At 31.9% G+C, this 27,811-nt stretch overlaps 1 protein-coding gene across 3 annotated transcripts in view; it reads left to right on the top strand.

The window, feature by feature from the left end:
* Positions 1 to 27,811, top strand: part of C1H8orf34 (chromosome 1 C8orf34 homolog) — a 435,849-nt gene that overhangs the window by 151,210 nt on the left and 256,828 nt on the right. For all 3 annotated transcript variants that reach the window (XM_051970072.1, XM_051970073.1, XM_051970071.1), the window contains exons 6-7: positions 9,501 to 9,673; positions 20,269 to 20,435. In XM_051970072.1, the coding sequence (XP_051826032.1) occupies positions 9,501 to 9,673; positions 20,269 to 20,435 (340 nt within the window). The remainder of the gene's footprint in view (positions 1 to 9,500; positions 9,674 to 20,268; positions 20,436 to 27,811) is intronic.

Genomic DNA, 27,811 nt, shown 5'->3' with positions numbered 1-27,811 from the left:
GCAAACTAGCCAAACCAACCAGTTCCTGAATAATCTTCTTCCTCAATAAATTTAGCAAATGATTTTGCTTAAAGATCTCAAGCAATGAAAGATTCCTTTGACACAATCCATTTCACTTTTGAGGAGCTTCAATTGTTAGAAAGTTTTTTCCTTAATCAAACTTAATTCCCCTTTTCCAACTCCTGTTTCCAGCTTTTGGGGCCAAGTAGATTGTTTCATTTCAGCTCTTCAGAGGTTTGAAGGTAATTATCCATTCACCTCTCTTCTTTCTGTCACAAAATTTTTCTATTTAAGGCTAAATATTCCAAGGTTTTTAATGTAATGGCATAATCTTAAGAATCTTCCATATCTCAATTGCCCTCCTCCAATTTATCTAAGTTCTTTTAAATATGTTACACCAAGGAACTGATTTCAGTACTTCAGTTTTCATTTGGTGAGAACAAGTGCAGTAGGACCTATCTCTCCTACTCTTGGACACTATGTTTCTCTTAATGGAGCCTAAGATCTACATCTGTTTTTATATTTAAATACAGTAATGAACACTAAAGCTATCAATAATCTCTTAACTTATAATGATAAGCTAATTATTTTTTCCTCAGCCTTCATTGTACTTGTTTAAAACTTTTGATGTTGTTGACCCTTCCTACGTACTCTCTTTTCTCTTAGTTTGTGTGGAACATTTCTATTCTAGTTCCCTTCTTACTGTTCTGACTGTTCCTTCTCAGTCGTCTTTCTTTCCTACATATTAAGTATTATTAATTCCTTAAGTTCTTAACTGGACCCTCTCACCTCCCTTTCTCGCCTCTTTTCTCCTTCCCCTCTCAAATCCTCTTTCTATCCCTTTCCTTACCTCTCCTCTTCTCTTCTCTCTTTACTTCTTCTTTTGCTTTCCTTTTCTGTCTGCCTGTCTGCCTCTGTTTCTCTCTCTGTATCTCTGTGTCTGTGTCTGGCTGTGTCTGTTTCTCTGTCTCCCCATCTATCTCTGTCTCTCTACCTCTTTTCCTCTCCTCCTCCTCCTCCTCCTTTTCCTCCTCTTCCTCCTCCTTTTCCTCCTCTTCCTCTTCCTCTCCTCCTCCTCTTCCTCTTCCTCCTCCTCCTCCTCTTCCTCTTCCTCCTCCTCCTCCTCCTCCTCTTCCTCCTCCTCCTCCTCCTCCTCCTCCTCCTCCTCCTCCTCCTCTTCCTCCTCCTCCTCCTCCTCCTCTTCCTCCTCCTCCTCTCCTCCTCCTCCTCTCCTCCTCCTCCTCCTCCTCCTCTCCTCCTCCTCCTCCTCCTCCTCCTCCTCCTCCTCCTCCTCCTCCTCTCCTCCTCCTCTTCTTCTTCTTCTTCTTCTTCTTCTTCTTCTTCTTCTTTTCTTCTTCTTCTTCTTCTTCTTCTTCTTCTTCCTTTTTTTCTATTTTATTTAGTCCACCTCTACAACATTCCTCACATTTATCCATTTTCACTGGTATTGTAGCTACTACCCTAAATCATACCCTCATTACTTTCTCTTTCCAATCCAACTTCTGCACAGCTAACAAAGTAATCTTTGTAAGTGATAAATCTGACCATACCTTCCCTTCCCTTTAACCCCACCCCCCTTCCCCTTTACTGCTAGTATAAAGTACAAATTCTTCATCTGGACGTTTAAAATATTGCCCAATCTATCTCCAACCAATATTGCCAGACATTTTATACTATTTATATTCATATACCATCAATTTTGAATAAGTTGTTCTAGTGGTCCTCTAAATATCAGCTCTCTGCTTGCTTTGGCAAAAGGTCCCAAATGCCTGGAATATTTTCTCTCTTCATTTTTTCCTATTAAAATCCCTAGATGATTTCCAGTCTCAGCATAGGTATCATTTTCTACATTAATCCTTTGCTGACATCTTTACTAGTACTCTATCCCTCTCAAAATTATTTTGTACTTACTTTTCTTGGTATATGCTATGTCTTTCTAGTAGAATATGAACACCTAGAGGACAGGAAATAGTTTGGTAATTGAATTTCTGGTACTTAACATTGTATCATATATTTTGTAGGCATTTAAAAATATTTGTTGAATTTGAATATCTTACAGTTGGTACTAAACAGTCCATGACTTGTTCACATGAATTGTTTTCCAGCAATAACTCCTTAATCTTCTAGTTGAGAAGATGATACTTTGAAATCCTATTTATAACGATTGCATTTTATATTATTACTTTGTACTTAACCTTCTAGCCAAGTGATATCTTTATGAAACTTTAGTTTGTTATCTAATGCATTGACTATTCTCATCCTATTTGTGTCAATTATAAATTTTATAAATTTGTCTTCTGGGTCCTTATCCAAATCATCGATAAACATCTTAAACAGCACAGGTCTAGATATTACTCTCTGAAGCTCTCCATCTATGATCTCCTTCCTGGCTAATGAAACTATTAATGTCTGTTCTCTGAATTCAATCAATCAGATTATTCCAAATCTACTTAAATATACTACCTTCTGGTTCACTTCCCTCCATTTTGTTCATGAAAATTGAATGTGAAGCTTTGTGAAATGGTTATTTAAAATCAAGGTGAACTATATCTACATTATTTCTCTTTCTCCCTCCTTCCCTTCCTCTCCCTTCCCCAATTTTTCCCTCTCTCCCCACTCCTCCCTTTCTCTCTTTTCCCTTCTCCTTTCCCTCCTTAAGTACTTTCTCTTCATTTCTACAATTTTTCGAACTTGGTTCAGGTCAGGGTATGAAATCTTCCCCAATTTTTTCTGCTCTCTTTCTTCTCAGTTTCTCTTATAATTTATGTATTTTCATGTATGATGTGTTTTAATCAGAATGTAAACTCTTTGATTGAAACTGACTCTTTTATTTTATTTTATTTTTATTTCTAGCATCTAATGATGCCCTCTACATAGGAGTTATTTAGTAATGTTTGTTGAATTATTTTGGAATTAATTTTTACCAACTTTATATCTTTGGACAAGTCACTTTTCTGCATTTTGACTTTTCCAGTTTAAAAGTGGGAAAGATTTTTAATTTTTGTTCATTTAAACATTATCACTGCACTTATTTTAGTCACAGTCCTGAAAGTTAGACATCCTTACATTTTTAGTAAATAGGATAAAGTATAGATTGAATCCAAACTACTTATTCAAGCATTCATGTGATTTACCTCTTTCTTCCTATTGTTTTTCTTTTAAAAAAATACATATTTAGCATTAATTTAAAAAAATTTAAATTCTAAGTTCTCACCTTCCCTTAGTAGGCATCCTTACCTGTTAACAAGGCAAGCAATATAATATCATATTCCCATAATAGCCATGCCAAAAAATAAAGAGGCAAGAAAAAATAAAGAGAAAAAGATGCTTTCAGAGCTCATCAGTTCTTTCTCTGTAGGTGATAGCATTTTTTCTCATTAGTCCTATGAAGTTGTCTTGGATTGTTGTCTTAATTAGAATAGCAAAGACTTTTATAAATGATAATTCTCACAATACTGCTGTGAAGTTCTAGTCTCATCATTTTGCATTACTTCATAAAAATCTTCCAAGGTTTTTATGGAATCATCTTAATCATTTCTGATAGCACAATAATATCCCATCACAAACATGTATTATAACTTGTTCATCCATTTTCTAATTGATGGGCATCCATTCAGTTTCTAATTCTTTGACATTTCAAAAGGAGCTGCTGTAATTATTTTTGTCTATATAAGTTCTTCCATTTTTTCTTTGATTTTTTTTAATATAGATCTAGTAGTGGTATTTTTAGTTCAAGGGGTATGTACAATTTTATAGTCATGTGGCATATTTCTAAGTTATTGGAACAGATCACAACTCTGCCAATATTGCATTAGTGTCCTTATTTTTCCAATTCCCACCAGCATTTGTCATTTTCTTTTTCTAGCACATTAGTCAATCTAGCACACTAGTCAAATATGTAAAAGGTGGTTACCTCAAGGTTGCTTTAACTTAGATTTCCCTAATCAGTAGTGATTTCGAGGAGCAGCTAGGTGGTGAAGTGGATAAATCATTGGCCTTAAAATCAGGAGGAAATGAATTCAAATCCAACCTTAGACATTTGACACTTACTAGATATGTGACCCTTAGCAAGTCACTTAACCCTCATTGCCTTGCCCCCCCCAAAAAATAATAATTTAGATTTCCTTGTCACTATTTATAGCTTTGGTTTTTCTTTGAAAAACTGCTTATGTATATCATTTGAATATCTACCAAGAGGTAAATCACGTGAAAGTTTAAGTAAGCAGTTTAAACATCTACGGATTGGAGAATGGCTCTTTAAAGAAAATAAATTTGACTTAATTCCCTAATATATTTGGGAAATGAGGCCTTTATTAGAGAATCTTTTTTTTTCTCTCAAAAGTAATTAATTTGGTGCAGCTAGGTGGTACAGTGCATAGAACATCAGCCCTGAAGTCAGGAGGATCTGAGTTCTAATCTGGCCTCAGATACTTAACACAGCCTCAGAAAAAAAAAAAGTGTTAATTTTCCAAATGCATATAAAGACAGTTTTTAACATTCATTTTGGTAAAATTTTGAGTCCTAAAATTTTTCTCCTTCCCTCCCATGCTCTCTTATATATGTACAGTCATTTTAAACATTTTTCATTTTTGTCATATTGTGAAGGAATTACCAGACTAAAAGAGAAAAAATCATGAAAAACAAAAAGCAAACAAACAAAAAACGTGAAAATTACCAGAGAATGTTGCAGTAAAATTTCCCCAGTTTTCTGCTTTTCTTCTAATATTGGTTGCATTGGTTTCATCTTTATATCTAGATGGTGTATCCATTTTGATATGATATTAGTAAATAGTAGAAGATATAGGTCTATGATCTATATGATTTTCAAAATTTTCATTTTGCTTAATTGGGAATTTTTAAATTTGTTTTTTTCTTAATTATTTTTTGTTTTTAATTGAAACAATCCATTCTTTCTCTTTTTTACTGAAGAACACATGTAGGCACATGATTTTCCCCCTAAGTACTGCTTTATTTGCACCCCTCAACTTTAGTTCTATGATCTCATTTTTGCCATTATCTTTATTGAGAGTATTTATTGTTTTTTATCATTTGTTCTTTTACTCATTCATTTTATAAAATGAAATTATGTTGTTTCAATTTTTTTATCTAAGTTTCTAAGCCTCTTTGACATTTATTCTTTGAGGCTTAACTCAAAGCTGACTTAACTTCATTGTCTTCTAAGTTTGTCTTCATCTTCCCTGTCACCATAGCAGTTTTTCAGTCTTTTATTGAATGTTATTTTTGTTGCATTATGGTCTGAAAAGGATATATTTAATATCATGCATTTCTGCATTAGATTGTGAATATATACATATATACACATACATATATATTTGTATCTATTTGTGTGTATATATGTGTATAGATGATATACATATTTATATCTATACACACATAGATATAAAGATGTAGATATCTACATATACATACTGTGTGTGTGTATGTCAACTTCTGTTTTGGATGAATTCATATAAAGGTGAGGTTCAAGCATTGTTCATCACCCCCACCATTTTCCCTTTCATTGTAAAATCTCTTCCTTGCATCCTTTTTTAGATAAGAACATTTATTTCATTCTTCCATTTCCTCAATAAATTTATATTTGAAAGTCAAATTTTCTATTCAGTTGCAGTCTTTACATGAGAAATAATAAAATATGTATTTTATTAAATATCCATTTTTTATCGCTGAAGGATTATACTTAGTTTTGTTTTTGGGTTATTCTTGGTTGTAATCCTTACTCTCTTGCCTTCTAAAATATATTCCAAGCTCCCTGCTCCTTTAACATGGTGGCTGCCTAATCTGTTGTGAATCTCACTGTTGCCCCTTTATATTTGAACAGTTTCTTCTGGGCTACTTGAAATATTTTCCCTTTGACATGGAGGCTCTAGAATTTGGATATAATATTCCTCTAAATTTTCACTTTGGGATCTCTTTTAGGAGGTGATTGAGGGATTCTTTCAATTTCTATTTTAGCCTTTAATTCTAGGGTATCAGGACAGTTTTTTTTTTAATATATTGATATTTTAAGTTCTTTCGTTGATTATGACTTTCAGGTAGTTCAATAATTCTTAAATTATTTCTCTTTAATCTATTTTTCAGGTCCATTTTTTCCTAATAAGATTTTTGGCTTTTTCTTCTATTTTTAAATTCTTTTGACTTTGTTTTGATGTTTCTTGATGTCTCATGGAATCATTAGCTTCCTCTGGTCTAGTTGTAATTTTAAGGAAGTTTTTCTTTTTCAGTGACCTCTTGTTCTTTATTTTCCAGTTGAACATTTCTGCTTCTTGATGAGTTATTTTCCTTCAGTAAAGGTCTATACATCTTTTACCATTGGGCCAATTCTATTTTCAAGTTCTTATTTTGATATTTTTGTGCTTCTGTTATTAAGCTTTATTTTTTAATTGTTTTCCATAATTTTCTTGAATTAATCTCATTCCTCTTCCCAATTTTTCTTTATAACTATTACTACCCTTTAAAAATTATTATTTTTTATCTCTTCTAGGAATTCTTGTTGGGTTTGTGTTCATTTTATATATTTTTTTTTCCTTTGAAGCTTTGCTTGTAGCTGTTTTGCCATCATTGTATTCTTTGTGTCTTGCTCTTCCCTACCACCATAATAGCTTTTATGGTCAAATTCATTTTTCTGGCATTTTTCTTGACTTGAACTTTGTTCTAAAATCAGGCTTTATTCCAGGGGGAAGTGAGAAGTGTGTGAGTATTGCCCCAAACTTCAGAATTTTTCACATTGATATTTTAATACATAGGTCTTGGGTTTTGGAAGTTTTTGATGCTTTCAAATTGGTGTTATATGGGAAATGGTATAGTAATTGATCTGATCTGCAATCAGGTCTTTAGTGAATAAAGGCCCCTTATCCCTTGAGAACAGAAATGCTACTGATCCTCAGGACACTTGCATTCTTTTGACTACAGATATTCCTTTCCACTTTGGAACTGTGACTCAGAGGTGAACATAGACAATGGAATTGCCAAATAGTGTCCAATCCTATTCAATGCTAGCATTGAGTTCCATATGATTACTTTTTTATTAGTTTCCATATCCTCTTACCATAGCTGGACTGAGAATATGAAGCCCCACAGCTAGTGTTACTACCACTTGTGCCCCAACCAGTCCCCATCCAGGTGTCAAAGATCTCTCCTTCTGACTTTTGAGTTGTCTTGGTCTGGAAAAATGTCTTAGCCTTACCTTTTGTTGACTTTACCACTCTTAAATTTTATTTAAGGCTATATATATATATATATATATATATATGTGTGTGTGTGTGTGTGTGTGTGTGTGTGTATGTATGTATGTATATATGCATGTATATCTTTACGCCCATATATAACCCCCATATATATCTGTGCAAATGTGTATGTTTGTGTACACATGTGTATAGATATACATACAGATATGTACATACACATATGGGTATATACATACAAAATATACATGCATACACACGGATGTGCATGTATGTGTATGTTTACATAAAAATTATTTGGTTTGGAGAAGAATTTTGGCAGAGCTTCTACTACTTTGCCATCTTTAAAATTTATTTTTCAATTGATATTCTACTACCGAACTAAACTATAAAGTAATGAATAACAAAATTCTACTCCCTAGTTCCATTGAATTGCACAGCATTGATTTAGCATAATTTTGGTATATAGTCATGCAACTAGTTATGAAACCACCTAACTGCATTATTATATAGTGTATATCTCCACATCGTGTGGAGATATACCTGTCAGTGTATCTTGTCAGAAATTTTGTCAAATGCCTTGCTAAAAATCATACATATCCCATCGTTAAGATTCCTCTTATCTCTAGGTCTAATAAAAATACAAGAAAATAACATTAGAGTTGGTTCTTAATAACATATAAACTCCTGGTGATTACCATGTCCTTAACATTACTGATGTTTACAAATCAAACATTTAATAATCTATACTATATTTTTTAGAGGTTAACCTCTAGTTAAGAATCCATACTTTTTCCCTTTAAAAAAAATCTTGACAATATTTCTTTGACTCCATTTTTCAGATATCTCTCCCATTTTCTACTTTTTCTGATAGTAATATCATTAATATTTTCAGTCTTGAATGTCATTTATCTGAGCCTGCACTTTGGAATTGACTTAGAACTCCATACTAATCCTAGGCTTCAAAAATCTTCTTAATCATATTTTTTTAGATTTTCTATTCTGAAGATCATTCAGTTTTTAATAGATAAAATGGAAACAAAATAATAATTATATAGTTTTGCTTTCTGTTAATATGGTATCATATGTTTCAATGAGTTTTTATCTTTTCCTTGTTCTTTTTTCTGTGAATATTTCTTTAAAAGCTCCTTTTTGCTTTTTGCATTTTTATTAAGTTTTCATTTATTCTGACTATTCTTGCATTCCAAAACTGGTGGTAGAGGATAAACATCACCATGTAGGATTTCAAAACAATTCATTGGTTGCATGATTTTTTTTTTACAATTAAATGTTCTAGTACTACTTAATTTTTGCTGATTACTTAAGAATGTAACTGAAAAAATTTCAGTGAGATTAATTGTTACTGAATACATACTCACATTCTGTGATTGAAATTTTATTCCTAAAATTTGTCTACCTTAAGACGTCATTTAAAATTTAAAGCTGGAAGTCTCTTTTATATTTCCCAAATAATATTCACCAGTGGATGAATACTTGGTGTCATCACTGTGAATGGTCCCTTCAGTGATGAAAATCACTGCCCAACTTCTCAATGCCCCCATGCACTCTAATAAATTTACCATAGTCTATACCTACTGTTCATAGTTTTCTTTTGACATCATGAAGAAATCCATGTAGCAAATGAGTTATCTATCACTTTTGTCTTGATCTCATTAGACAAATTCATCTTCATCTTGATGATATATTTTTCTTTGCTGCCATGCTTTCTTTATACTTTTTCTTCTTCATAGTTCCTTGTATGGCTTGCAGATTGCTCTCATCCTCTCCATTATTCTCTCAGTAATATTCAGCTTTAATTTTTCAGAGACTCTAATATTCCCTAGTTCCAAGACATATAATTACACTGTTAGAATATTAACATTGAATAAGCATCTCCTTTTTGGAGATGATACAAGTTTTTCAGTTTCATAAAAGGAATCTAGGCCTCTCTCTTCTTTCTGTTTATTTCTGAACCTATATACTTGTTCATTTTGTGATATCTATCTAAAGTTGTACTAGAATATTATACGTATAATCAAATGTAGTATTTCATTATCTTAAATTATTTAAATATTATTTTGTTATTGTATTATTTACTAGTATGAATAAAATTTATTATTTCTATATTCCTTATATTTAATATAAAATAACATGAATAAAAGGATAATATTTCAGTTATACGTAAATTTTTGTGGGAGAGGAAAAGGTGTCATCATGAAGAGAAGATATAAACACATTTTACCCACTTTTCATGTGTATGAGTTAACCATTTAGAATTATTCATTTTTTCTCATTCAGGATACAATGGCCTTTAACTCAACTCTTCTGAGGCCTCGAGTGATTGGAGAATGGGTTGGTCGAGAAGAAAATGATGCAGATCCACTTGCTGCTGAAATGTTGCAACCTCCAATTCCCAGAAGCAAAAATGAGCCATGGGGAAGTGAAGACAATGCCACTAGCCCTGCAGGAAGGTAAGATTGGGCATATTCAGCATGGTCATTACTATTTTCATTGAACAAAAAGTGGATTTGTCTACAACTGGTGACTACTTTATTGCTATACTCTATTTTGATTTATATTATTCTCAATGTATTTCAAATATTGCCCTATCTTATTATTATTATAAACTAATTACTAATAAATTTTATCCCCTCCACAAATATGGAAAAACTCAACTTTCTAATAGAAATGAAGAAAATGTAAATATATATATATATATATATATATTCAGTGAATATGTTGTTAATATCTACCAGAACTAAACTATTAAAACTTTTCTTGATTATAATTCATTAGTGAAGAGCTATAATTTGGTAGATAAATAAAGGAAATAGATGGGGAGGAAAGGATTTGATGGAGCGAATAAATTGGTGCTCTGGTTTCAAACCTCAATGACATTGTCAGACTTTGCCATATAAGCTTTATCAACCTTGAAGCATCATGTAAATGTGAGTTGTTACAGTGCCCAATCCAGAGCAGAGATCAAATAAATTCTTGTTGAATGAAGCATTTATGCAGCACTATGTTCTAAAACATTGTGTTCTGATTTCTGGAGATATTCTTTGCCCCCAAGAAATTACATCCTCACAAGGAGAAATAATATGTATGAATTAGTGCTGCTTAGGGAATGGTGGTTTAAAAAATAGAAATGGTGTTTAAGTAGAGACATAGGGGACTTCAGTGTTACGCTTTCTCTAGAAAAAGTAATAGTATGGATTGGATTACTGGTTCCACAACAGAAAGAGAAAGGTGTATAATTGGGGATAAGAGGCAGGAAGAGTAAGTGCTTTGCAGCAGAATAACTGGAAAAGAGATGGCTAAGTTAAAGAGTAGAATAAGGTGTTAATTTATAATAGTAGTAAAAGAAGTAGTGGAAGTACTGGTAATGGTAATAGTAGCAGTAGCAGTAGTAGAGGAATGACATATATGTGTAGTTGCATGTTATGTAACATTAACACTTTTTTAAAACCTACCTTAAATATGATTTTTTAACTATTACAGGTTTGAGAAATTCAAAATTTGTATTCATTCCATTTACTTTAGATAGTCAAAATAAAGATTTGACATGAACTAAGTTTCCCACTAGAAAGTTACTTCACTTGCCACCATAAACAAGCTCTTTTCCTGCATAGTTCTGCCATTTTTCTTTTGTGTTTTCCCCCATGTCAAATTTAGAAGCTTACAACCAATAACCATCCTTTCTCAAGGAGAAAATTACATTCACTTCAGTGAAATAGATTTTGGTAATTCTTTTCTCTCACTTATCACTTGACTGGAGGGGAAAAATTTTCAGACTGCTCATTAATGTACTTCAGGCATAAAAAAAAATTGGTTCCCATTTCCATGAAAAATTACTTTTACATTATTTAAAAAGTTAAAGTGTCTTGCATGGAATAGAAGAAAATCATTTTTAAAATCCATTTGCCCTAATTTTGTGAAATGTCAGATCAATTCCAGCTGTCAACAAGGGTATTTTTATCTTTAATACCTGAATTGTAAAATAGACCAACCTTTTAATTTTACACACTGACAGATATTAACTTTATAGTATTACATAAAAAAGAATACTTTTTACTTCAAAAGTGGTCATCTCATTTATCTAATTTATTTATTAAAACCATTTCAGTGCCTCTGTTTCTTTCCTCACCATGGTGATTACTGTGACAAATATACCATTATTCCCACCATCACTTTTTTAGATTCTTTTCCCCCCAAAAGGAAATCTTTCATATATCCTAGACTAGTAGTTGACAACCAGACAACCTTGACCTTGAAGAGTTATTTGAAGTTCTTATTTTTAAATATTTTTCCTCAAGAATTCTAACTCACACTTATACTTCTCCTCTTTTCTTTAATTACACACACACACACACACACACACACACACACACACCCCTACACACACACACATAGGCACACACACAAATTATATATATATCTCCCTAGCACTTTGGACAGTTTTGGGTACATTTTTAATAAATACTTTTTTTATTCATTGATGAATGAATCCTCCATTTATTCATTTATGAATTCTTCCAGATAAATGTTCATTTTCTCAACTCAAAATTCCATTTCTTATATTTATGATATTCACAGTAAATGTCTTCCACTGCTGGAATAAAATTAGTTTATTTCTCTCTAGTCACTTGTCTTGCTTCAAGACTTGAATACCATGTCCATGAAGCCTTCTCTGACCTCTCCAGCTTTTAGTTTCTCTGTCCTCAATTTTTCTTCTTCTGTTTGTATAGTATTTGTACACAAGCTGATTTCCCTGAATAAAGTCTAAGTTCTTTGAGGGGTAGCACACAACACAGTGACTTATACACAGCAGGCTCTGAAGAGGTAGTCATTGTATTGCTCCTTTTTGAAAAGAAAGTATTAACCTATAGATTGATGAGGTGAGAATTTGGCCAGATTGGACAAAAGGGAAACAATGTCATTCATGATTTCATATTTTAGTTTTCAAGGCTTAATGAATTATGATGAACTACATTTAATTGCATTTCTCTTATCTCTAATATAATTTTAAAAACTATCACCTCAAGATACATGTATTGATAAAGATATTGCAAAGCAGAATATCTCACTACTGAGTTTATAGCAAAAACCTGAAAAACTTGATGAATCTTAAGATCCTCAGACACTATAGACACTTAAATTGATTGGATTTAATATAAATCAATTACTCATGGAGAAAGGAGGAAAAATACAATTATCTTCTGGGATGCACAATTGCAGCCTGATGATTGAGCAGCACTTGTATTCTGAAATATTTCTGAGTAAGTAATTGGTAGAATAACATTATAGTGTTTCAGAAAAGTAAATACAGTTTTCCAATGTGACAATTCACAGAAACAAAGACTATCAAAGTTGGAAGGGACCTCAGAGATTAACTTGCCCAAGAGTTTCTACCTGTGAGTCTATGGAGCCCCAAACTGTGTATAGATTTCATGGGATGCATGGACTTAAATGTATCTTTATTTTATTATAATTGGCTTCCTTTGAAATTGTATTTTGATTTATTCCTTTAAAAGCAATAATCCAAAAAGGAATCCAGTATCTGAAAATCCAAGGTCAAGCAGTTCTGCCAGTAAATAAATGCATAAGCATAGGCAAGTACTTTAAATTCTCAGGACCTCAGTTTTCTCTTTTGTAAAATCAGGGTGTTTGATCACATAATCTATAAAGTTCCTCTTAATTCTTTCATAACTTATATAACATTTTAAATGTTTGTGGTAAAAAATGTAGAATGCTGTGAAAATTGGGTCACATGTCACTGAATAGTTTCAGCTTCATAAAACATGTACCTGTGTGAAACTTAGTTGTCCTTTTACTTATTAAAAAAGGTACTCTTATTTTCAATGTTAATAAATAAGGATGCATTTACTGTAAGTTTAATCTGAGTAGTTTAATTAGACTTTGCAATAGCTCAGGGTAATAGATTTCCTAGAATTGCTTAATAAGTTCTAACAGGAGGTGTTAAATAGGCTTGTCAAGCCTTGAAAGTGTAATGAAGCTGCTGTAATCACCTCATTAAAACATGAATAATCTCCCAAAATATTATAGAAATGATTAATTGACTTTCTATATTACATTAGTGTTATAATGAGTTTGTACATATACAATTTTAAAATGGAAATGGTTACAAACAAGAAATCTAAATTTAAAGATGAAATAGCGGCCTAATATCCTTTTCCAACAAATTCCTTGATGTTCATTAAAATCAACAGGAGTTATGTGAAGGAAGAAAACAAATTCTTATTTATAACTGATCAGTGGTTCCTATTGCAATTTTCAAATTATGGCTGCTTTCCTGGGTATGTCTACCTATATGTTTCTGTGAATGGATTAAGCATACTTTCTATAGCAGAGACATCATCAGCATCCTCACAGCTTACATTCATATAGTGTTTGTTGTGTGCCATGCACTTACTAAAAGCTTTGACAATTATTGTCTTACTTGACCCTCACAACCACCTTGGGAGGTAGATATTATTATTATCCCCATTTTACAAATGAGGAAACTGAGGCAAACAGGTATTAAATGACTTGGCTAAAGTCACACAGCTAGTAAATGTGTGAGGTTGAAATTGAACTCATGTCTTCCTTATGCTAGGCCCAGATTCTATCCATTGCATCAATTTATTACCCTTAATCCACCAACTGGCTTATTTAATGCTTCTAAAACATCTTTTCTGACAAAAATTTAAATGAATTTATAATGAATATGCTAGGTGAATTTGTAGCTCTACCATACATGTCTTAAATACTTCTTTTTGCTCAATTCCATTGCTTAATGGAGATAGTTACATCTTTTTCTCAATAAGTTACTAAGAATTTGCTTTTGGATATACTGCTGAAGATAGGTTTGACAAGTTGAAAACTTTTAATTCAGCCTTCTGGATATTTAGAAGTTATTTAAGCAAAACATTCTTATGTAATAATATATTCTTTATTATGATTGTCTCTATGATTGGAAGCATTCTACAGGTAAAAAATTGAAAATTATTTTCACAAGATACTTCACCTCCTCTATCTTTGTCTTTTCATTGTCTATCCTAATGCATAGAATTCTTTCCCTCTTCGTCTCTGCCTATCACCTCTCTGGCTCCTTTCAAGAATCAGCTCAAACTTAACAATCTGAAAATTGTTCTCTTCTTCCTAGGTGATAGGATTTTCCCCTCTCAGGTTACCTTTCATCTACCTTGTGCGTTTCCTTGTTATTTGCATGTTGTATCAACTATTAGTATATGATTTCTTTTTTTTAATGAAAGCTTTTTATTTATAAAATATATGCATAATTTTTTGTCATTGACCCTTGCAAAGCCTTCTGTTCCAAATTTTCCCATCCTTCCCCCCATCCCCTCCCTTAGATGGCAGGTAGTCCAATACATGTTAAATATGTGTTAAATCCAATATATGTATACATATTAATCAGTTATCTTGCTGCACAAGAAAAATCAGATCAAGAAGGAAGAGGAAAAAAAAACAAAATGCAAGCAAAAAACAACAGAGAGTGAGAATGCTATGTTGCGGTCCACACTCTGTTGCCACGGTTCTCTTTCTGTGTATAGATGGTTCTCTTCATCATTGAACAATGGGAACTGGTTTGAATCATCTCATTGTTGAAGAGAGCCATGTCCATCAGAATTGATCATCATATAGTCTTGTTGTTGCCATGTACAATGATCTCCTGGTTCTGCTCATTTCACTCAGCATCAGTTCATTTAAGTCTCTCCAGGCCTCTCTGAAATCATCCTGCTGGTTGTTTCTTACAGAACAATAGTATTCTATAACATTCTCATAACCATAACTTATTCAGCCATGCTCCAACTTCTGGGCAGCCACTCAGTTTCCAGTTTCTTGTCACTACAAAAAGGGCTGCCACAAACATTTTTGCACACGTGGGTCCCTTTCCCTCCTTTAAGATCTAGGATACAAACCCAGTAGAAACACTGCTTCATCAAAGGTTATGCCCAGTTTGATAACCTTTTGAGCATAGTTCCAAATTGCTCTCCAGAATGGCTGGATCCATTCACAGTTCCATCAACAATGTATTTGTGTCCCAGTTTTCCCACATCCCCTCCAATATTTGTTATTATCTTATACTGTCATCTTAGCCAATCTGACAAGTGTATAGTGGTAGGATATGAGATCTTGAAGACAAGGACTTTTCATGTCCTTTTTTCTATATGCTCTGCACTTATCCTAATACCTGCACATAGCAAATACTTATTGTCAATTAATTGGATAGAATGCTGGGCATGAAGGCAGGAAAGCTTATCTTTCTGAATTCAAATCTAGTCTCTAGCACTGAGTAGTTGTGTGACTTTGAGCACGTCACTTTACCTTATTTACTTTAGTTCTTCATCTATAAAATTAGCTATATAAGAAAATGGTAAACCATTCCAATATCTTTGCCAAGAAAACCCCAAATGGGATCATAAAGAATTAGACATAACTGATTCAAATGAAAAATGAGAAAATGTTTGTTGACTGACGGAATGAATGACATTATAAAGTCTATTATATATCTCTTAGAATTGGATCAAAGGACTGGATTTAAATCCAATCTTTTCCACTGAACCTCTTTTGGTCTCTCCTTTCTTCATCTGTAAAATAATGGAGTTGTACTAATTGGTCTTTTAAGTTCTAAATTTTTGATCCTATGCAGTACATATTCTATGTAAGGTAAAAAGACATTACAAGAAAAATATAATATATGACAGAATATGATCCACATATGATTACAATATTAATAATAACTAATATTTGTATGGTAATATAATATTTGACACCACTTTTATGTACATTAAAATTTGATGAGAGTAAGATCACTTTCAACTTAGATCAACAAAGGTATCATGATGGAAGCTCTACCTAAAACAAGTTACAAATAAGTGGAGATATAGAAAGAGTGCATTTTATGAAAGTGATGGGAGGGTAGGACAAATACTTGAAAAAAATTCAAGAGAGTGGAATATTGTAGAAAATTATTAGGGAACAGCTAGTCATCTAACTTGACCAGCATATAAAGTGTGTAAAGGGAGAATGTAAGCTGAAAATAAGCTGAAGTTAATTTATTAAGGGACTTTGGTACAATCTAAGAAATTTGCATTTTATCCTATATTTTATAATAATTATGATTATACATTTTTCAATTAGCAGACATTTATTTTATCTTCTTCACAACCAACTCAATTTAAAAAAGGGGGGGAGGGAAAATCATAGTAAATAGTCAAGCAGAGTCAATTGTCCATATTCAAAAATATTTGTCTCATCTATATCGTGAATTCATCACTTCCTTTTCAGAAACTGGGATCAAATAAAACATCATTGGTACTTTTGAATGATAGTTTATCACTGCATTGCTGCCTTTCTTCCTTTTGTTTTCTCTCTTTCTTTATTTTCACTTCATGCTAAATATTTTTATTACTTTCCTAGGAATAAAGTGGCTTTCATTTATTAAATGCTTACTTACCATGTTCTTGAGTAGTGCATTAAGCTGCAAACGAATGAATAAAAACATTTTAAGTACTTACTAAATGCAAAGCATTATGCTAAATACTAGAGATAGAAATAGAAAATCAAAGACTATCTGTTCTCTAAGCAGTTCACATTCTAGAAAGGGAGACAACAACATATAGGAGATTTCAACTTTAAACCAGATAGAAAGATACCATAGTCATTAGGGTGTGATATTAAGACAAATGGTAATGCATCTTCTGTGCTGTTGCACTATAAAATCATGTATGTTACGATGCTGAATTTTTCACAGCTCTACAGACTTTGGCATCAGAAATCATTTTTTCTGTGTTTTCAGTAGTTGTAATTGAAAAACAGTCTTGGGCTGCAGCAGTTGTAAAAGCACTTACCAGTCTCATCTTCATTGGGGATGATAATTTTCTAGGATGAGAACTGCAAGGGCTAATAGCAAGTAGGCCTGGTGCTATGTTGGGAACTTTCATTTCTGGAATTCTTGCTTATATTTTCTTAGTAAAGACATTTAGGTTGTGGTTGTCATTGGTGAGAAAGGTGGGTCCCTTCTCTATAGAAATTACCCCCTTTCAATAATAGGTCAGAGAGGGAGGGGACACTACTGTTCCTAGGACTCTGAGACGCAAGATCTTGGGTTGTCTCCTTTGGGTGCTGAAGGAAGGTAATGAATAGTTGAGATGGTAATAATGATTTGACTAGCCTGGTAATTACTGGCTGTGTGTGTGTGTGTGTGTGTGTGTGTGTGTGTGTGTGTTTTGTTTGTTTGTTTGTTTGTTTACCTTTCCTTGTAGCTTTGGGGATACAAAAATCAAAAGTCTGCCTTCAGAGGGCTTACCTCTTTTGGGAGAAGAAGCAACATGAACACATATAAATTGTATACATGTGAATGAGTACAAAACATATGGAAAGAAATTTTGAGGTAGACAGCAGAACTTGTAGAATCAGAGAAGGTACTTGAGTACTTGAGTGAAACTTTGAAGAGATAAAGAATTTTGAGGATCATCAGTGAAGAGTGAAAGCAGTCCAAACATGGAGACCAACCTGAGCAAAGGCTCTGAGACAGAAAATGTAGTATCCAGTAGCTCTGGAGAGAGTAGAGTGCATGAAAAAGGTGGGACTAGTGGTGGTAGTGGTAATAAGTATAATCAGTCAGGCTAGATTGTTAATTGCCTCGTGTGACAAAACAGTTGAATTTGTATTTTATCATAGAGTCAATAATGAATTATAGATATGGAATTCTGATTTTTTTGTTATAGGAAAATCCTAGATATAAAAACTCTACCAATATCTTCACATTTTAAAATCTTACTTGCCTTGATCCCAACTTCATTTATTGTGGTTCATGACCCCATGTGGAATCCATATCCAGATATGGAAAGTGTAAGACTCCACCGACAGAACTGTCAGGTCATACTGCTAAAAAGAGTCAGAGATGGGATCTGAACTCAAGGCCAGATTATAAATCCTTTCAAGAGGAGAATATTAGGTCTTTTTGACTTACATATATTACTTTGGCAGCTCTTGGGAATGGGATGGAATTGGAGAATGGATTAGATTCTAGAGACAATGGAAAGAGTGTTGTATTGGTCTCGTATCTATAGGAGGTACTTCACTTTTGTGGAAAAGTGTTTCTTCATGAAAAAGTAATTTGAAGACTGAGCATGAAATGGAAGGATTAATTTTAACACAGATTCAGTGGGAAGAATGGAGGAAATTCATTATTTTCATTTCACCAAGTACTTTGATTAAAATAAATATTCTAATTATAAATTCCATTTTTAAAGTAAATATATCAGATAAAACCTCATATATATTTTTTCCTCTGAGGAAAAATGGTTTTCAAATGAAAAGATGAAATTATTTATTAATCCCTATATGCAAAGCCCTGTGCTAAGTACTGAAATATATGTGGTTCTTGTTTCAATCGTGTCTGACCCCAGTTGGGGTTTTCTTCATAAAGATACTGGAGGTTTTATCATTTTCTCCTCTACTTCATTTTACATACAAAGAATTTGAGGTGAATGGGGTTAAGTGACTTGCCCAGGGTCACACAGCTTGATAGTATCAAAGACCAGATTTAAATTCAAGACCCATCGCCAGTGTTGTACATAATACACACACATATAGCACACACACACACACACACACAATTTTATTTATTCATACAGAGTTAAGATATATAACAAAATTAATCATTTTATTAATAATGCCAGCATTTTAGTAAAAATAAATTAGTGGTCAAAGGTAATCATAGCGGGAGACTGACAGTTTATATGCCTTTGGAAGAGGGTTGTTCCTGAGGATGACAAGCAACTCTGATTGGTTAACAAGTAATGAGAGAGAATAAATATCAAAATGAGGGGCTAGACCTATTCTAAGGAACTTTGATTTATGTCATTTACTATTAAATTATCCCTAGCCTTGGGTAATCTAAACAAAGAATTTATCACCACCCAAACCTGAGTAGATTAGTTGGGATCTGACCAAGATTGAGGAAAGCTAAAAATCATGATATATGTCATTTCCAGTGTCGTATGTAAAATTTCCATTTGGTTTCTAAAACCCTTGCAGACTGATGTTTCCTATCTCTATAGTGTTTGTTTGTTTGTTTGTTTGTTTACTTTGCTATACTTTATAAACCCTTTAATGACTCACTAATGTCACTGCCTTTGCTCATTGTATTTGACCAAAATCCCAACTCTCAAATTCATCATTTTAATAGTTGACCCACCACATCTGGAATGCTATCCTCCCTTACCTCTGCCTTCTAGCTTTCCAGGCTTCCTCAAAGACTCAGCTCAAATCCCACATTCTGTGTAAGAGGAAAACTTTTGAAATCTTATCTTCTGTTCATCCTATCTCTTTCAGCAACCTACTATTTGTCTTTGTTCTGAAATGATCTTTCTCTTGCACTACACTAAAATTTATCTTCTGTTTGATTACAGTTTGCATGTTGAATCCTCCATTAGAATATGAGCTTTTCCATTTTCAATGGAAAGCTTATTTGACCATTTTAAAAAGCACTCCAGTAAGTTTGTATTACAAAACACTAGGACATCTTTTAATCAAGTTATGACTTTTTAAAATTATGTCTTAAATCTATCTTTGTGTTTTCAGTTCTTAGAATATAATACTTTTCAGATAGTGAGTATTTAATAAATCCTTGTTTGCTGACAAGTAATTGGACCTCCTAGATAGAGACATGTCTGTATTTCCATGAAATGTTGCCTTATACTTCCATTCTATATACCAGAAGTGTTCCATATTTATCCATCAGGATTCTGCTTGGTATAACACACAAACATCCCCAACTAGGATATATGATTATGTTACTAACAAAGTTCTGAAAGGTATTCATCTTGATCTGGATTTTGAGAACTGTTTTCAAATGAAGAAAAAAGTTTTCTCTCCATTTTCAATGGAAAGCTTATTTGACCATTTTAAAAAGCACTCCAGTAAGTTTGTATTACAAAACACTAGGACATCTTTTAATCAAGTTATGACTTTTTAAAATTATGTCTTAAATCTATCTTCTTGATAAATAAATTATATGTAAATTTTCTCCCAGCTTAAAGATGGAACCCAAGAGTAAAGGATTAAAACAGCAGCAACAACAACATAAGAAGCTTCTAGCTGCAATGTTATCCCAAGATTCTTTTGAATCCATCCACAGTCCCACACCATCTGTAACAGAAGAAGATATTGACAATGAAGATGATGCAATGGAATTGCTGGGTAATTTTAAAAATTAATAATTCATCTTTCTTCCTTTTTTATTGTATTGTAAAAAGTGACATTAACTATATAATGTTAAAAGTTTAGCCTTTTTCATAGAGGGTAACAAAAAAATGCATATATCTGTCAGTCTTTCACTGAAAGTTGTAAGTCAGTTTGGCTTAAAACCATTGATTTCTTTCCTCTAAAACACATCAATTACTTATCAGAACAAATTTAATCTTTGTATATGCAGTCTACTTTCTTATCACTTTTGCCTCTGGTTATTTTTAAATCAAGTTTTATTCTGTGTAAATGAGGGGAAAATGCAAACTGGTTTTCTACAATATGCTCCATTAGCATTTTCTGGTTGGCTTCTGGGAATGTATGTTCTTCTATAAATATATAAAAGTATATTTAGTAATCTCTGCCCACTCATCCCTAAAGAATTTGCTTTGTTCCAGTGATATTTTGGAAAATAGAACAAGACAGCTAGTTAATTAATGTTCTTTGTCAACCATAAAAGAAGACGTAATCTATTGTAATAAATTTTTACTGACCAAGTGCTAGGAAAAGGTATCTTTAATGTGCTAAAGTTCAACATAAAATTGATCAACATAGTATGTATTAAAATGTATATTCACTTATTTCAAGGGAGTAATTATATAACTTAGTCTATTTTCTTATATTTAAAGCTATTGTCTTCCCAGTCTTTAAAAAACACAATTATACTACAAAGTACCACTAAAAATGAAGGGAAAATAATACTGGAAAACCCTAGTGACTTGAAATATAGACATAATTTTATTAGACATTTATTATAAACTATTAGAAAACAATGTTTTCCATTTTTAAAAATATTAGTTTTATGTGCTAACACCCATAAAATATAATACCTCTAATTGTAGCACATGTTACTTATCTTCTTTTCTGAACCACTGATTCATTAAATCAAAATTGATATTGTCTAATATTTTCTTAAATTAATAACTACCTTCACTGCCATGATAAGAAGTATATAAATACACACACATTCATTCACAAACATAAACATATACATAAACATATATATGTATATATATATATATAATTTGAATTTTGAGTTACCAGCATGTTAACTTTTTTAAAAATCCAATTAATATTAATAAAATACCATTTTCAGATGCATTCATAATGCATAACAAACAATTGGTTTTAAGAACAAACAAAACCAATGGAAAAAAATTACAGATTAAAAAAAATTCCTTAAATTTTTTAGCATGAGAGTAGACAGTTATGTGTTTCTTAATGACACTGTTTTTGCTTATGGGTTTTGCGTAGAATTGTAGATCCAAAAGGGATCTTTAAGAATATTCTTTCCCATAACTGCTCCAAATAGGAAAACAGTAAACTTCAGATAGACTTGTATCATTAAAAATCTTCAGGAACAAAGCTTTCCACAAATTTTATCAGAATACTTTCAGAGTACCTCAGTCTGAGGATGTCTCTGAAACCACATTTGTTCCCTAACCTAATACCAAATAATTAACATAGCTGATGTTCTGATGGATATTGCATAGCTATATAGAGTTAAAAGATTCTTTGGAATTAATACTCCATTAACTTCCATCTATATGGCTTCATACATTTATGAAAGCATTTATTGAGCATCTACTATGTTCAATGTATTTTATCTTTGGTGCCAGAGTACCAAGAAGAAGGAAAAAAGAAGAAAAAAAAGGAAAAAAATGAAGCTTTTGGCTTTAAAGGACCTCATATTCTGTAATCTTGAGTCTAACAACAGTTTAGCTGGAATTTTACATTGTGGTTAATCCTTTGATTCTGCTAATTAGTTTATTTAATTTCATGTATAATTGGACAGTCAGGATGCGTTCAGTTGAAATAAATAATCCTTTGAACAACAGTTTATTTATATTAGGTTTGTAATATTCTATTTATACTCCTAGCCCACCTTTTCACTCTTAATAGAAGAAGTTTGTGATTTCAAACTTTGTTATGATACCTACAATGGAAGTATCCACATTGATTCATAGATCACTTCAGAACTGTTATATCTTAAGAAAAATGTCCTCAAATTATTTCTTTTTAAAGTCTATATAATCTGGGAGTATTAGGAGATAGACCTCAAGTCAGGAAATGATTTTTCATTTTGTACTTTCAGTTTTGTAAATACTATCTACACAAGCACATAACTAGAGTAAGGAAGTCACAAAGGATGGGATAGGATTCATGAAGTCTGGACTCCTAAGTACTTGGTAGTATAATTGAGATTTCTCTGATATTATTTGAACATTTGGAATTGGCAGTGCTATCCTATAGGCAGATGATTTTTTTTCCTTAAAGCGAGACATATATGCCCATTAGTTAATTTGATATAATAACAAAGACGTTGTCCTTCAAAATGGGTTGATTTGGAAAAAAAAATATCTAGGACCTCAACTAATTAGAAATTACTAGAAAAACTGAATATTAATTTATTCATTAAGGAATTCTAAATATGAATGATAACATGGAACATTAGCAGACTGTTAGTGAAATTTTATCATTCATTATTGCTATAACTTGAACTAACTACTTAGGTGATTATTATACCATCAGCCTTTCTAGAATGAATAAAATCAGGGACTATATTTGTATTCCTTGTGCATAACATAGGAAATGCATAAAAAGTGTTTTCAATCCCTTAATTTAAATTAATTACATGCAAATAAGTATGTAAATTTGCAGAGCAGAACTGTTTTTTCCCATTCTCCCCTAAATGAGCAAATTCACATTTAGAGCAAAGGTAAACATGAATTCTGAGCTGAATGACCACATATCCTACATCATTGATTTCCAGATACATGAAGCAGACATAATTAGGAAATTAGAAAAAAATGTTATGAAAGAATCTTCCAATAAATACGTACAATAAGTTTTTAAAATGTGAGGTTAGAGTGATATAAAAGTAATTATACTGGCATATTATTTAATTATTATCAATGAAAGCAGCATTGAATTTTTTTCATTGGATATTCACATGGAATTTTAGGAACTATATGAACAGTAAATAATATTTTATCTTTTAAATGTAAATTTAATATAACTTTTTTTGTCATATTAATGGTGTAATTATTGCAAACATTGTTGCCCCCAACTTTATTAACATTTTACTATTAATTTGAAATTTTTCAGACTTCAATTTGCTCAGAATGGGTATATTAAATACCAAACATATTTCAGATATTATACTATATTCAGAGGATGCAAAGATAGAGATGAAATAAGGCCCCCGACCTCAAGAAGCTTATATTCTCCTGGGCACAAAAACAAGTAATAAAAGAGCACTATACTAACTTGAGAAGAATAGCATATACCTCTCTCCTGGAGGAAGGCATCTGGTTCTCTCTTTTCCTTTCTTATTCCTATGTTATCAGAAATTTTTATCAATAGTAATAGAGTACAATTTGTTCTATTATAATAGCAAACATCTGAATGGTGCTTCAAGGGGTGCAAAGCACATTGAAAATATTATCTTATTTTATCCTCACAACAACCCTAGATTGTAAGTGCTATTATTTTCCTCATTTTACAGATGAAGAAACAGAAACTCAGAGAATTTAAATGATTTGCCCAGTGACATACAGCTAGTGAGTGTCTGAGTCAGGATTTGAATTTAGATCTACTAGACTTCAAAAGTCTAGTCCACTAGTCCACTATCCATCCACTGTGTCACATAACAAGAGAAACTTTGACTGGAATATTACTTGCACAAAATCCAGTTAAAATTTAAGTCTTATAGAATTATTGACATGGAGAAATTTTAAAATAATTTCATGGTTCTGAAGAGAAAATATTCTACCACTTTTTAATCTTATTCCATATTTGTAAGAAAATTAAAATAATGAAAAGAATCATTTAAATGATCTTAATGACAATAAATTGAAAATTTCAACTAGCTCTCATTTATTTTGCATTTGGAGAGTTGAGATAAGATTAAATTGTGCAGTTATTTTATACAACATATTAAGTCAAGAGGCAATTAGTGGCTCAATGGACAGAACACTGGATTTGGTGTCAGAAAGATCTGAAACCTGAAGGCCATCTTGCCTCAGACACATTCCTAGCTGCGTGTCCTAGGTAAGTCATTAATCTGAACTCACTGGATCCACTGGAAAAAAAGAAATGGCAAACTACTTTAGTCTCTTTGCCAAGAGAATCCCGGATTGGGTCACTCAATGGTCTATCACAACTGAATCAACTGAATAACAATATACATGTCTAAAATTCAATATCTAATATAAGAGAGTTTTCCATAAAAAAATACCCTATGGCAAATACTTTTATAAAGCAGAAAGTCATTTTGTAATGTAAGCAGTTACAATGGTTGATCTGTCCCATGACTTTGTTCTTTGGTTTGCTATAATAGTCTATATTCCCCCTATTCCTTATTCACAAAAGCATCAATCAGCTCATATGGACATCAACCAGTGGAGCTCAGATGATACATTTTAAAATTCAGAGAATGAACATTTTAGACTTTTTTGAATTTTCTGCCTTTGGTTTCTCTGTTTAGTAACAAAACCAGGAGTTTTATGCTTGTAAATAAATTTGTTTCTTTAAAGATTTTATTTATTGCAGAGTATGAATATTTTGCCCTAGAAAATTCAAGAATCCATATGAATATAGGAGGACCATTGTTAGTTAAGGGAGGCCACACAGTACAGTGGAAAGAAATCTAGGTGGATTTGGAGTCAGAGAATCTGGGCTTGATCCCTAACTTAGCCACTACTCATGAGACCTTGGCAGGTCAATTCATCTCTTGAGGTTTTTATTTCCTGTACTGTCAAACAAGGAAGTTAAATTAGATAACCTTGAGGGTTCCTTCCAATTCTACATAAATAATTTTGTGATTCACTTTGACATGCTAAAATTTAAACATTGCTCCTTCCTTGTGTTCTCCAAGTTTGGTTATAATTTTGTCATTAGATATACTCACAAGCTGGAGCTGTGGTCTCTATCAAGACCCTTATTCTCTTTTGTTTCAGATATTTAAAAAAAAAACCTAATGCAATTGCATCAATATCTGTAGAAATGACAAATGACACTTTAAGTATGGTCAAAATGTAGCCTAATATGTGGCAAAATAAAATTTAACCTATAGAAAATATTTAAATTTTGGAATACTAATTTCTTTGGAGTTTCAAGGAGATTATCTAAAACAATATATGTACAATAAGGACATCCATGTTATCATTGCTTATCTTTGGTGCTCTTTTCCAGAAATATTTCTATGTGTATCTGTAATTTTAATTTGATTTTAGGAACTTAATAAAAAATAAGCATTATATCCATCTGGTAAATTTTCTGTCCCAGTCATTATGACCTACTTAAAAAAAATGAAAATAATTGTGAAGACATTGTTTCAGATGCTCCAGGAGTTTTAATTGTAGCCTGTGGCAGTGATTTTTGAGGATGGCTTTAGGCAGCATTAGTATCTTCATTGACTATTTTCAACTGTGATATAAAATAATCCGTAAAAGTCCTAACCAGTTATACTAAGTATCAAGTTTATTTAAAAGTTAATAGAATAAATGTTTCTTAGTCTTTTGAGATTTTGAATATCTATCTCCTGGAGACCTGTAAGTAAATTTGCTGTCAAGTTTTTATGATGCGGAGATTTTTCTTTGCTCATTCTATCTGATTCTTCTGTTCTGATGGCACATTTGTTATATAGCACCTGGGGGGGAAATCAAACCTCAGGATGCAATTTTAATATAAAAATTATGTAAATGTTTCTAATATTTGCCTGAATAGACTTATCATGTTCCAGCCCATCATATTAAACTTTCATTTCAGTTCTCTATTTGCATCTCTTAAGTAGTAAAAAGAAATAATTTCCTTAATTGCTCCTCATACTTGTTGCTTTATGTTTGAAACCCTATTTTTTTTTGTATTTTCTTTATTTTTTCCTGGCTCTGAATAAGAATCTTGCAAAAGAGGACTGAATTTCAGAATTTTTTTTCCTTTCCCCCCCAAATAAATATACCACATAACAGTTATCAGACTTGTATATGTTTATAATTATGACATATAATAAAATTGTTGAACTGTGAAACCTAAAGTAGTATAAAATTGAAAGCATAGTCAAAAAAGCTAGACAAAAAGGACACAATTTATTCTTTATAGTAATTAAAATATTAATGTATATAAACATATTATATGATTATATTATACACATATACTTGTATATAAATATATTATAATGAAGACATATTTTAATTTTTTTGAGGAAGCTATTAATGGGATACTTAGGAGAAAAATTAGACAAAAAAATGTTCCAAGCTTAAAATTTAAGAATACCAATAATATAATGACATATATTCGCACATTTATTCTTTTCTCATGGAATATCTACAATGAATACATTGTGATTTTGGAGAAAAGGTAATTCATGTTTATTTTTGGTATCTTTAAGGCATTTTTTTTAAAGGATCAATACTACAAGGTATTGTTGGTGGAATGTAGTGAGTACCTGTTGGAGAGGAGGAAGATCTGAGTTCTCCTTGAAGTTTGACAATACAAAACCTTAGAATTTAAATAATTTCTTAGAATTTTAGTTTCTTCTTTGACAAAATGAAGATAACACTTATCTGTCTGCTTCCCAACATCCTCATCTGGGTGAATGATACAATTCTCTGAAGTTTTAAAAACTTAACAAACAACACAATGCAATGGAATTAAAAGTTATTGTTGTTGTTATTGTTTTTGTTGTTATTAAATCTCATTTTTATTTTGGAGGAAATTGAGACTTGGTGAGGCATTTATGTGACTTGACAAAATGTGCACAAAAATTTAGGTCACCATTGTGAATAATTGCACCACAGTAATGAATGACTTCTGAAAACAGTGGCACTGACATTGGACCTGACATTTTTGTCTTCCCTCATAATTCCCCATTGTCAAACAACCATTCTTTGGATCAAAAAAGCCAAACAGAGGATCTAAGATGAAAAGACATATAAATATTGTGAATTTAACTATTTAATTTCTAAAGCAATTTCTTTGTAAGGTGATAAAAATGTTGAGAAAAAAGTTATCTAGTCTGAAAAATTGCCCCAATTTTAAATCATTTTTAAAAGCAAAGTCTTCATAGTTTTAAGTTAAATTAATTCTGCAGCCAAACTTCACACAAGTTTCAAAAGAAATGTTAGAAATCATTAGGGTTGTTGTTGATTTAAGGAAATAAATTGAGTTGTGTCTGCTTCAAGGATTTAATAAAGAAACAAATAGTAATTTTTATGCACAAGTAATCTGTATGACTACTTTGAGAATGATTTCATTTAATTTAGGTGAGTTTATTGATTTTGTTATGTTGAAACTGTCTCTTAAGTATTGATAAATCATATATATATCAT

Source organism: Antechinus flavipes, chromosome 1 (genome assembly GCF_016432865.1).
Source record: "Antechinus flavipes isolate AdamAnt ecotype Samford, QLD, Australia chromosome 1, AdamAnt_v2, whole genome shotgun sequence".
In the NCBI taxonomy this organism is placed as follows: Eukaryota; Metazoa; Chordata; class Mammalia; order Dasyuromorphia; family Dasyuridae; genus Antechinus; species Antechinus flavipes.
Note: the sequence above shows the minus strand (reverse complement) of the source record. Positions and strands in the feature narration are given on the sequence as shown.